Here is a 13,016-nt window from a genome sequence, read left to right as displayed (position 1 = left end):
AAAGTCAGAGATAATTCTCCCCACTCCCCCATCCCAGTCCATGAGCTCCAGATCCAGGAGGGTTCTAGAGCTGATCACTCTCCAGAGAAAGGAGGGTGGCTCTTAATGGCGAGTCAGTCTGAAGAGCCCTGCTCAAAACTATTTGGAAGAGCTGCACACTATGGAAGCACACGCTGTACTACTGCCCACTGGAAGGAGGCAAATCTACAGCCACACTGAGGGTGCAATCCTAAACGCACTTACCAGGGAGTAAGTCCCACTGGATACAACAGGACTTACTTCCAAGAAAACGTGCATAGGATTGCACTGTAAGGAAAGAGGAGCCAACTCACTTGTTAGGATTTTCCTGCAAATTATGTTCAGGCCCAAATTCCTCTAGAAATGCAATGCATGAATGCACAAATTGCTGCATTTCTCCAGATCATATGCTAGGAATTCATTGACTAGCTCAGAAGTGTATTTCCACAGGACTCACATATTGGATTAAACCTACAGTAACATCTGAAAGCTGAAAGACCCTTTAGTCTATTTTGATGAAGGAGGTCTCCACAATTCCAAGGAAAGACAAAGCTTTTCAGGACAGATGGTTCCAAACCACATCTGGAGCAACCACTCAAGTGCTTTGTTCCTCGACAGACTGAAATGGTTTATATCCAACTAGAAATTCTGAAGCCTGTGTTGACAAGTGGCATTAAACCAACAAGACACACTTTAAAAACAACAAATATTGACATACTTCAGCAGTTTGGAGTTTTGGAAAAATTCTTCTTCATACTCTCGAATAGATTCAATACTTTCACTGCTATTTCCTAGACAGAAGGAAGCACACAAAGAGGGGAAAGCATTTAAAATAATCTAATATACACAAGAACCTGCACCAGCTGGCGAAAATCAAAACTCTACATTACCTTTTCCTGTAACAACTGCAAAATATCCAAGAGCCTTCATTGGGAAGAGTTTGCCTTCAATTATTTGCTGGATCTGTGAAAACAGGGAGATAAAGCTTATCTCACGTGCTCTCTCGGATTTCCTTTGTTCAAATTGTACAGTAGGAAAGAGCAGTCAAGAAGAAACAGGGCCTGTTGCATGTCACACTAAGCCATGGTGGGTTAATTAACTACCAGGAGTTAGTGGTGCGGGTGGGCAGCCCTTCTGCATATTCAAGCCACAACCATGCCTTGTCGTGTCATGTGAACTGGCAAGGATGGGTTGTTGGCGTGGTTAACAAACCACTCACAACCTATGGGCCAACAACCCACCCTCACCATGTTCACACATCACAACAAGCTGCGGATGCAGCTTGAATATGTAAAAGTCCCCCAGCACACATCACAGCCCACCCTGGCTTAAATAAGGGGCATAGTCTCGCAGGCAGAATACAGCATGGCTAGGTCCATTAAAGTAAGCCTTGAATCATGGGGTTCTAAACAATGATATTAACAAAACAAAACCAAGAAACCAGAATTAATGCATGGTTTTGACTACTTGTACTGTACTTTAAAAGTAAGGAGCAATAACAAACCCTCACACACAAAACTGAGAACATTTTAAGTAATGGATTAAGTACTGAATAGTCAGGGGAACTGTATGAAAACAAAGGAGCAGGAATGGCTTTGTTTAAAAGCTCAGGGCATGCCAAGTGTCCCAATGGAGGTCCCAGTTATGCACCATGGGAGAGACGGTGCTGTGTCCAGAATGTTCACCTCATACCAGTTCCCAAGTAGCTAATTTTCTCTCACAGGCCAAGAAACAAATCATTTTTTTAATAGCTGCACGAACACCCATAAAAAAATAGCACCAAAAGTGTGTTGACTTCCACAAGCGAGCTGAGCTATACTGGCACTGCTGTCAGAGAAGACACTGGGCAAAATCCCAAGTATGTATATGGACCTCTCCTACATACAGAAGCAAAATCACAACCACAGAGTATCTGCATAACAAACTTGACTTCTATAAGAATTATCAAATTATTCCTAACAGTTTTGGGAAATCGAGTAGTCAACACAAGAACTCCCTTCGGGACACTCCAGAAGACATTTCTCTTCCTGCTCTTCTAGGCAGCTCAAACAGCACCTGCTACATGAAATCACTTCTCCTCCTCACCCTGCTTGGACTGGCCACGTTTTTCTCAGCAAGATCCACTTTTGTCAAAACAAAGATCGTCCTCTTGCCCTGAGGATCCATTTGGCTGACCAAGTCAGTGACAATGCTGCGTTCTGCATCCACAGACCCATCTGGAAACAAAACAAAAAAGCCTAAATTTGCTATGACTTTGCATACTGCACAAAGCTTTTTCAAGAAAAAGCAGGAGCTAATTACAACTCACTTGAAGAAAATAAGGGATGAACAAAGTTAGTCAACTCAGGGACCTAACAAACAAACGATTAACAGTCACAGAGCTGGAGAGAAGAAGAGGTCAGCTAGTTCACCCACAACATGAGGACAGAACCATCCCTTTGCACCACCCCACCTTTCCAATCCAGGTCACAAACAAGGAGCATGTCTGGTCTGCAGTCACAATCCATCTCCTAAGAATCCAAATGAACAAGGGGTGCAACTGCCGGGCCTTTGTTAATCAAGAGACAAGGCCACTCCTGGTTCAGCCCGGACTCCTTGCTTACCTTGAATGCAAAGGATTATGGCATTAGGGTTCTGCATGTAGGCTTTGCTTATGCTGAAGATAGTTTCCTTTGTGTCTGGAGCCATCCCTGATGTCACCGTCTGTAAAGAGAGACCAGGGATGATGGAGAGAGAAACAGCTGGCCTAAGAAAATTGGAAAGGAGCTGTTGGATCAGCTACCTACACTGTCCCTGACAGGCACACGCCCAGTATTTTTTGAAGCCTACCTTGGAAAGGGATTCCATAGCTTTCCTAAGAAGCTGGTTCCAGGGCTGAACCTCTCTCAAGTTAGGAAGCTCTTTCAAATGATTAACTGAAAAAGGCTCTCTTTAAACTTCTCCTAATCAACAGCTAGGATGAACTAGCGTTTTTTAGCCTGCCCTATTCCATGGGCTCAGTGCAGGCAGCAACAGTCTCAAATTGATCCCCAAGCATTCTAGATTTATTTTTTATTAATTAAATTTGTTAATCGCCCATCTGGCTGGTCACTTGGCCACTCCTTGTGTTAGTACTTTAGATGACTAAAGTACTAACACAACGGCAAACCACCCATGACTAGGACACCCAGTTCCTTTCAATCCTTATTCTATGCCTGTATTCCTGTTAGCCTAGACTCCCTGATCCTGACAGAGCTTACTAGATACACTTGCTTACTACCACCATTTCTGCTGAGCTTCCATTCGCCATCCTATAAATGAAAGCATGGGAAATCCCTCTCTAAGGGGGGCTGGGAAGAGTTAGACCCACATTCTTTTGCTACCTCTAACAATTATTTTCAAATGACTGCTGATACAGCTGGTCCTTAAACTGACTCAGGACAAGGTGGGGCCCAACACAAACAGCTGGCAATGATGGAAAAATTCATTTATAAAATGTATCAAACCACATTTCAGCCCAGAAGGCATCCAAAGCAGCATGCAATTCATAAAATAAATCATAGAAAAAACAAAACACTTCGCATGAATTTAAAAAGCCTGTAAATGTTCAATTCACATCTAAATTCAGTCAAGAAGACGGACTGGTTGGTGGTAGATTCCACAGCTGTGGTGGCACCACCAAGAACTGCCTGCCCAAAGCCCCATGGGCACCCGAGGAAGGAACTCAGAGAAGGGCCTCTCCAGCCAATTTCAAAGGAGCAGGAAGGTCAAAGGGGAGAAGACCGTCTCCTTGATGTCCATTTAAGTACTGGGGAATAGCAGGCAATTTCTCCCTGCACTTTCCTTGAAGCTATCTTGTACCATAGTCCTCTTCGTCAACTCTCCCCTTTCTCATTGCCACAGCTTCATTCTCCTGAACACAGGGCTCCTGTCATCTCTCTCCCCAGAGTGCTCAAGTGGTCCTGCTCTCCTCCATTCCTATAGCTGCCCTGCAATTCCGGTCAGCACCACTCCCATTTTACAGCTGGGGAACTGAGGCAGAGGGAGTGATGACCAAAGTCAACAGTGGATGAACTGGAATTTGATCCCCTGTTTCCCAGCCCCGTACAAAATGTTATCCACTTGATAATGCTGGTGGCTCTGACAGCAACTCACAAGCGCAGCATACTCACACTAATGACACCAGGCAAATCCACCAGCACCATTCTTTGGAGGCCAGGACCTTTAACACTAAGGGAGATGGTCTGCAAAAGAAAACAAAGAAGAAGGATTTGCATAACAAGGGTTCAGAGGAGACTCCTAGAAAAAGAAAATAAAGACAAGGGTGCTTAGGACAACCCCCTGAAAAGTTTGTAACATAAGTGATTTCTGGAATAGAGGCAAGATTAGGCCTCTTAGGAAATTGGGGAGAGAGAACTCAAGACAACAGCCAGGCCTTACCTCAGAGCTGACCGTGCAGCCTTCACTCACACTCTTCCTCATTCTGATCTCAATCTCATTCCTCAAGGCTGCGAGCTGCGTCAACATAATCAGAAATAACTAGAATTCATAACTGAAATCAAGACACTTGTGTCAGCAGGTGACCAGTTTTCCTTATTTTATTTCCTTTAAGAGAAAGGATGGAAGGGGAACGTTCAAGGCACACGTCTCTTCCATTACCACTGAAAGTGAGCAGGCACTCAATGGAAATCACTTCTAAGTGCACAGAACTTGCTCTCCACTCCTGCAAACAGGAGCCTAAAGCAAGGCAAAGAGGTCAGAAGCAACAGGGAGCTCAATCCTCATTCAGCCACACTACGGCCTGGTGGTCTCTCCAAGAAGACAATGGCAGCCACACCACTAGTTATACAACAGTTGAGAAACAGCAATTGGTCCAAAATGCGGCCACCAGAAGGTTGGTGGTATTAGTTGGGTTAATGATTCACGCATATGACTGCAGTTTTATATAATCTACACTGATTGCCAATTTGTTTCTGGGCTCAATTAAAAGTGCCAATGAAGACCTACATAGGCCTAAATGGCCTAGGAATAGGTTACCTCAAGAACCACCTTTTCCCATATGAACCTTCCTGGGCTTTAAGATCAGTCTCTTAACATCTGAGGCCAGGCATGCTCTCTGGCCTGTCAACATGGGATGTCAGGTGAGTTGTTGTAAAAGACAGCGAGTCCTTTTTGGTGGTGGCACTGAGACTGTGGAATGCCCTCCCTGAGGAGATCCTCCAGGTTTCCTCCCCTCTTTTACTTTTATCCATCTCTTTAAGATTTATTCCAAAAAGCTTTTAACATTTAAATGGTTTGCTGCTTTAAGTTAATTGTGTTCTCATAATTTATTTTATTGTCAGTGCTGCAATTTTGTTTGCTATTTGGTTATGGTATTTTTAACTGTAATTCTATTGTAGTGTTTGATATTATTTACTAAGAAGTGTTTGGAAAAGTATGATATACAATTAACATAAACAATTAAAAAAACAGAGTCCCAGCGTGCCCTGATCTGGAAGGAGCTGCACTTGAAACCTGAAGGATGGTATATTTGCCAGGTGGGGGGGTGGGTTGGGTGGTGGTGGTGGAGAGAAGGCACAGTTCATTGCTTCAAAAGGTGACAAAACCTGCAGCAGACACAGAGTGGCTATTACTTATCCATATTCCATCCTTATCCACTGGGTGAATTATTGTAATGTCATGGAATGTTCACAAACATTGTAACTGGCTCAGGTGTAAATTGTCAGCATAAAGGGCCTAGGAACAGAAGGAACTCTCTGATGTGGGTGAGAGCCAATGAGGTAGTCTGAATTTAGAATAAACCTTTCAGTAAATTTGTGTAGGCTTCCATTTATTTTCAAAAGTAGCATACTGTAATGTTACCAGATGACTTCATGGGACATGCAAGACAATGGTCATTTACAGCTTTTTAATGATCTTCCAAAGGAACATGGCATTTTACAATGAAGAAAGATGCCAAACAAGAATATAATCTTGTAAACCCTGGTATTGAGCAACTTCAACTTGTTCTCAGTGGAGTTCCACAAGGAGATCCGTGTAAAGCTCTGTGACGTAAATGGAAGTTGCGCAGCAGATGTGTTTAGTGGGTAGAACCATTTGTCAAGCCAGATGAGGACACCTGACAGTTTTTCCATCGATGAAACATTTGTTCCCTGCCCTTCCTCCAAGGAGCTCAGGGGCATCTTTTGAGGAAGTGGGCAGGTCATTATCGCTCAGCCTAAGGCCACCCAGTAATTTTCATGGCTGAGTGGGGTTTTGAACTCAACTCTCCTTGGTCCACGCTCACTTTATAACACCAAAGTTAACCTTTTTCATACAGATGTTTCCTCACTCACATCCACCCACATGGATAATTCACGCTCCAAGTCATGGATATGATTTTTAAAAAGTTAGTCCTTGGATAATAAACTATTATTTGAAACTTACATCCTCCTCCTTGGTCAGATCAAACTCTCGAGAACTATCCTTGAAGATAGCCACATGGTGAGGACCTTCACTGAGGGTGACCTAACATCCAAAGGGGAGAAAAGAGCAGCGGATTAAAGATCTGAGCAGGTTTTAGAGCAGGGCTGAGGTGCGAAAGGGTTCTATTCTATCCCCCATGCTGTTCAGTATCTCTATGAAGCCGTCGGGAGAGGTCATTACGAGTTTTGGTGTGGGATGTCACCGGTATGCTGATACGCAGCTCTATTTCTCCTTGTCGTCGGAGTCAGTTGAGGCGGTGAAGGTGCTGGACCAGTGCCTGGAGGCTACAGTGGGCTGGATGAGGGCCAATAAATGGAAGCTAAATCCCGACAAGATGGAAGCTCCATGGAGTGGTGGTTCCCAAGCACAGGAATTGGGTAAACGACCTGTCCTGGACAGGGTTGCACTCCCCCTGAAGGAGCAGGTGCATAGCTGGGGAGTACTCCTAGATCCACCCCGTCACTGGAGCCCCAGGTGGACTCCGTGGCCCGGAGTACTTGGGCCCAGCTTCGGCTGATCCGCCAGCTACGGCCCTTCTGGACAGGGATGACCTAGCCACAGTAGTACATGTGCTGGTGACTTCCTGATTAGACTGCTGCAATGCACTTTACCTGGGGCTACCCTTGAAGACGACTCGGAAGTTGCAGCTACTGCAAAATGCAGCAGCTAGACTGCTGACCGGAACACCTCATAAAAACCATGTAACACCGGTTTTAAAGGAATTGCACTGGCTACCAATATGCTTCTGGTCAGAATTCAAGGTTTTGGTGATGACATTTAAAGCCCTAAGCGGCTGGGACCTCGATATTTGAGGGAGCGCTTCTCCCTATGTATGCCTGCCTGAGAACTGAGATCTGTTGGAGGGGCCCTCCTCTGCATCCCACCAGTGCAAGACATACACTATGGTGGGACATGGGAGAGGTCCTTCTCTGCTGTGGCACCCTGGTTGTGGAATGCCATCCCCTTGGAGGTCTAACTGGCGCCGACACTGGTCTCGTTTTGGTGCCAAGTAAAAACATGGCTTTTTACCAAAGCCTTTGAGGGCTAAATGTATTCCCTAGCACATTGTTTTAACTGTTTTATTGTTTTAGATTTTAACTGGTATTAGCTTGTTTAATATGTTTTAGGTGTTTAAATTATTGATTGTTTTATACTGTTTAAATTGATTTTATCTGTACGCCGCCCTGAGATCTTAATGATATAGGGCGGGATAGAAATGTTTCAAATAAAATAGTAATAAACAAACTTGTGGCCCTCCACATGTTTGGGTCTAGCTCTGCCATCAGCCTTAGCCAGCATGCCCAACGATGGGGACTGATGCGAGTTGTAGGCCAAAACATCCAGAGGGCCAGAGGTTGCCCACCCCTGCTTTACAGTAACCATACAAGACCCATACAACCAAAGGATTCATTTCTGAAACGGTGTCTTTTCCACCTGAACCCTGGTGACCGCTCCACTCTATTTCAACATTCTTACCTTAACAGGTGAACGAGTCATCATTTCTCCAGAGCCTCGAGGGAAGATCCGAGCTTGGGCTATCATTTCGAGCACACTGGTTTTTCCAGCACTCTGATCTCCAACCACTACAACCTTAACCAAAAATATTCAGTCACTGGCTTTTAACAGAAACCAATAGACTTTTGGCCAGTCACCCCAGAATTCAAATCAGAAGTGACCGCCTTAACTTTGGGGGGGAAATAGAGGTTTTCAGAAGATCCAATTGTATTTATAGAAAAACATACAAATTCATTACTTTGTACTTAGAATGCCCCGAACTAGACAGTTATTGCCTGTCAATGGTTCAAAAATTAAACGGGTATTTTCAACAATGCTAGAACTTCATGAGCCATTCCTCTTGCTCATGGCTGAACTGGAAGGTATTAAACTATGCCACCCTTTATTGTAAATGCAAAGCTGTTCAAAGCTCATCATTTACTTACCCGAGGTAAATGATCATGGGTATTATAGCTAGCATCATAATCCGACAAAGTATCCAGGACTTCGGAATACATATCAATCAAAGATTTCTAAGAAAAAAAGAATTAAAGTGAACTTGGTGAGCTGAGCCAAAGCCAAGCATGAGAAAGAAGCCTTCTTGCAGTCTCATAAAAACTCACTTATCAGTGGAATCCAAGACCACCTATGGCAGGACATGCACCTGTTGCAACAGGCGTTTTCAGGAATGCAAGACCCTGACTGAAGAGAGCTAGCTGTCTCTTCCAGTCAGACAGCCCCGTAATAAAATATCCAGAAGAAACTAGACTATATCCAGGATGTATCACATTAGTCTGGAATTCAAGGAAAATGCCAGTCACCGGAGGGTTTTGGCTTTTATTAACTAAACTTGCTCGTAAAAGGAGTTAGCTCAGGTGAACGATGGTAGTATGAAAGATATGGTGGTGGGCGGGCAGGCTGGAGATGTGCAGGTTTTGAATGCACTACCTTCAGCTTCCTCTGATGGATGCCTTTGTCATCTTTCTGCAATACAATCTTCCTTAGCTCTTTATTCTCCTTCTCTAAGCGCTCAAGCATCCTTTGATATTTCAACTGCAAAACAGGAAATATTAAAACCAGGAGGTTGGGAGGGGAGAGGAAAAAGGTTAGTAAAATAAGGGGCCACCATCTATGCTAACAAATTGCTGCTCCCTCTTCCATACCAGAATTATTACCAAATAATCTAACCACAGGAGATGCTCTTTGCTTCCTTGACAACCTTGGCCATGACTTCAGAGAAAAGGTTATTTTTAATGACGTTTTTAAAAAGGTGATTTGTGTACCTCATAACCAAGTCCTAGTATTGCTCCAGTACAGTCCATCTTATTGAAGTGTGAAATTAAAACAATGTGCTTTATTCTAGCAGTTTTGATAAAAGGAATATCAGTATCTGAAGATTTTATTGTGTATAATCAAATTGTGTCATATTAGGGGTGTTCTGATAATGCAGGTGGGGGCCAGAACCCTGGGAACCTTTTACATAGTGCCATTGATTTACATAGTGCTTTACAAAGGACAGTTTTTACAGGTCTTTGCCCCAAAAGGCTTACAGTCTAAAAACGGACACAGGGAAACAGCAGAGGAAGAGAGCAGAGACAGGGGTAAACAGGGCTGGAAAGAAATTCCTGTAATGAACAACAAACAAACCCCTTGTGCTTCTTCAAGTTTTTTTTTTTAAGCGATTATTAGTATTATTAATTTTTTGCACCAGTTCCCACTGGGAAAAGCAGTCTCGATGTGACTTACACACAATTCAGAAACCCATGATTACTATAGCAAGAAAAAGCCCCTAATATCAATATACACCATAATGAGCACAATAATACAAGTAAAAATAAATCCTATAAAAACGTAACCTAAAAACAATACAGTATGAAAAGTGTTCATCCATCCACAAGTACACAGAATCATTCCCCATTCACCATCTAGAATGAACAACACAAAAGCCCCACAACAGTCGCGTCATAACTCATGTCCAAACACCAGGGAAAATAGGTATGTCTCTGCACGGTGCTGAAAAAATGACAGTACCACGCCAGCCAAGCCTCCTTGGGGAGAGTGTTCCATAAACTCAGGGCTATCACAGAAAAGGCCCGTTCCCAAGCTGACACCCCTGAGCTTTTCTTGGAGGGGATGCACAGAGAACGGCCTCTAAAGCTGACCTTCAGGGACTGGGTAGGTTCATATGGGGAGGGTCGGTACTTGGGGTCCTGGGGTCCTGAGCCAAGTGGAGCTTAATAGGTTACAACAAGCACTTTGAATAAAATGAAGCATGAATAAAATGCATCATGAAGAACTTCATCAGGAGGGCTTTACACTGAATCCTACAGGGGAGAGAGACGTAAAGTTGGGGGTAACAATGAAGGCTCATGCACCGCAACGGAGAGAACAGCTCAAACAGCAGCCAATCATAGTCTTCACAAACATGGAGGAAGAAAGCCAGACTATGAAGCACATGGTCTTCAATGTCTATACGCTAATGTCCAGAGTATGGGAAACAAACAGAACTTGAACTCTTAATACAGGAGGGAAGTTATGACTTGATAGGTGTAACTGAAACTTGGTGGGATGACTCTCATGACTGGAATACAGCAATTGAAGGATATAACTTGTTCCAAAAGAACAGGAGGAACAGAAAGGGAGGTGGAGTTGCACTATATGTTAAAAATACATATCTCTGCACAGAAATACAGGAGGAGGAGCTTGGTAGCCCCATCAAGAGCATCTGGGTTAAAATCAGTGAAGCAAAGAATAACAGGAACTTGGTGGTCGGAGTCAACTATGGGCCACCCAATCAAGGAGAAGACGAGGATGAAACTTTTGAAAACCAAATTGCCAATGTTTCAAGGAAGCATGATGTAGTAATGATGGAGGGCTTCAATTTCCCCGATATTTGTTGGGAGACAAATTCTGCAAAACATGGACCCTCCAGGAAATTCCTGACTTGTGTGGCAGATAATTCCCTCCTACAGAAAGTAGAGATAGGAACTAGAGGATCAGCTATCCTTGACTTGATTCTAACCCACAGAGATGAATTAGTGGATAAAGTAGCAGTTACAGGAACTCTGGGGGAAAGTGACCATCTTATAGTTGAGTTTTTGGTTCTAAAGGAAGCAAAAGCCAAGTGTGGCGAAATGCATACCCTGGATTTTAGGAAAGCTGATTTTAATCAACTCAGAACAATGATCAGTAAGGTCCCATGGCAAACGATTCTAGTGAGAAAAGGAGTCCAAGAAGGGTGGGAGTTTTTAAAAAAGGAAATTCTCAAGGCACAATTACAAACAATTCCAACAAGAAAAAAAGGTGGAAGACAACAGAAAAAGCTAATGTGGCTTCACAAAAAGCTTAGAGATGACCTGGAAACAAAAAAGGACACATATAGGAAGTGGAAGGAAGGCCAAGCTACAAAGGAAGAGTACAGGCAGGTAGCACAGAATTGCAAGGATGGCATCCGGAAGGCTAAAGCTGAGAACAAGCTGAGGTTAGAGAGGGATGCTAAAAGCAACAAAAGGACTTTCTTCAGATATGTGCATAGTAAAAGACAGAGGAAAGAAATGGTGTACAACTCATCAGTGAGGATGGCAAAATGATAACAGATGACAAGGAAAAGGCAGAAGTGCTCAATTCCTGGTTTGACTCAGGGTCTATGACTCCCCTGGCAAAGGTGAAGCAACTGTGAATTTTGGCCTTCACATCAGCAAAGTGACTATACCTGAGTATGCAGTAGTTCTTCTTGGAGCTGATCAACCTTGTCTTTGTCAGAAACCTGCAACAGCAAAAATCATAAGCATGAATATCATGGATTTATTTTATGTTCAGGATATAGCAGATCCACAAATGATGAGTTTTAAGAGTCATCAGTTTCACAAGGACCATTCAATCAAGTTCTTTTGTCAATTGAAAGCATGAGACAGAAAGGAAACTAAGGATAGAGCCTCTTTCATAATAGCAGTCTTAATTGTCAAGGGCTCCTTGGCGGCCTCTTTCAGTCTAATCCAGTAGCCAAGTCCAGACACAGACAAAGGGATTCTTTTCAAAGCTTTATTCCTTTTTTACAACTTAACAACTCTGTTAGCAACTAGCTATGAGCAGCAGAGTACCTATGCCCTAAGTTGGAACAGTTGGTCCCCATTTGAAGGAGAATCACTGGCAGACCCTGAATTTATGGGCTAGGGAGAGTCCCTCCCCTTTTCCTTTGGATCCTCTGGGCGCAACCGTTGTTTGCGCGTGAACCAGGCACTACGCCTCTTTTCCACGCCCTCCATTTGGCGCCGCTCCCTGCGTTGGCGTCACGCATCCAGCAAGTCTTCTTCCCACGCTCTCTCACTCCTGGGACTGCTATCTATGTCAGGAATGCCGGTGGGAGGAATCTCTGCCAGCTGTTGGCCCTGGGAAGGATGAGCGCACTCCTCTCCCAGAAGCGGCTGCTCCACCTCAGAATCAGAACTACTCTTGGATTCTATGGGCTCAGTGTCCACCCTGACATTAATACTAAGAATGTCATAGTAAATGAATTGGTTTACACTCCTAGAAGTATCTTGTTAAGATGATTTTTTTTTTTAATGAAGGGACATTTAATATGAAACCATAACTCCAGTTGCCACCAAGGACACAGTTATGCACTTTTAAGTCCCTTTTTGTATCAGCAGGTCTTTTGTGATTAAATAAGAGATTAAAAAGTTATGTGCTGGGATAAATACAGAGCACTAATTTTTAGAAGACAGCCCTCCTGTAGTTGCCAGTTCTTGTTTCTTATACTTTACACCACTTATGCCTCAATGAGTTTCAATTGGGGCAAAGCTGGGCAGACATTATAACAACATGGGATGAAATAATCTTACTGTAAACCATTTGTTTGTTCGTTCATTCATTCATTCACTCCACTTCTCTATCGCCCAACAGCTGAAGCAATCTGGGCGGTTCACAAAAATTAAGGGTACAATATGGAAAACTCTCCAATTCTGCTCCATTTATGGAAAGGAATTTTGAATTAATCTCCTTTTAAAACTTCTGAAATGCTGACTGAAAAAAAGAGAGAAGAACTGAATATCCATTTTTAC

At 43.4% G+C, this 13,016-nt stretch overlaps 1 protein-coding gene across 15 annotated transcripts in view; it reads right to left on the bottom strand.

Moving 5' to 3' along the window:
• The window catches only part of OPA1 (OPA1 mitochondrial dynamin like GTPase), a 76,357-nt gene that overhangs the window by 42,394 nt on the left and 20,947 nt on the right, over window positions 1–13,016 (bottom strand). For 10 of the 15 annotated variants that reach the window (XM_084847836.1, XM_084847842.1, XM_084847838.1 and 7 more), the window contains 11 exons: window positions 11,669–11,722; window positions 8,905–9,009; window positions 8,403–8,489; window positions 7,939–8,052; window positions 6,424–6,504; window positions 4,438–4,512; window positions 4,170–4,241; window positions 2,622–2,721; window positions 2,104–2,234; window positions 909–981; window positions 737–809 (listed from right to left, as the gene is read on the bottom strand). In XM_084847836.1, coding sequence (XP_084703962.1) covers window positions 737–809; window positions 909–981; window positions 2,104–2,234; window positions 2,622–2,721; window positions 4,170–4,241; window positions 4,438–4,512; window positions 6,424–6,504; window positions 7,939–8,052; window positions 8,403–8,489; window positions 8,905–9,009; window positions 11,669–11,722 — 965 coding nt within the window. The remainder of the gene's footprint in view (window positions 1–736; window positions 810–908; window positions 982–2,103; window positions 2,235–2,621; window positions 2,722–4,169; window positions 4,242–4,437; window positions 4,513–6,423; window positions 6,505–7,938; window positions 8,053–8,402; window positions 8,490–8,904; window positions 9,010–11,668; window positions 11,723–13,016) is intronic. The other 5 variants (XM_084847841.1, XM_084847848.1, XM_084847844.1 and 2 more) reach the window with 1 other exon arrangement.

Source organism: Heloderma suspectum, chromosome 3 (assembly GCF_057233095.1).
Source record: "Heloderma suspectum isolate Gila_16-S chromosome 3, 16-S_ref, whole genome shotgun sequence".
NCBI lineage: Eukaryota > Metazoa > Chordata > Lepidosauria > Squamata > Helodermatidae > Heloderma > Heloderma suspectum.
This window is presented reverse-complemented; position numbering and strand designations above follow the sequence as displayed.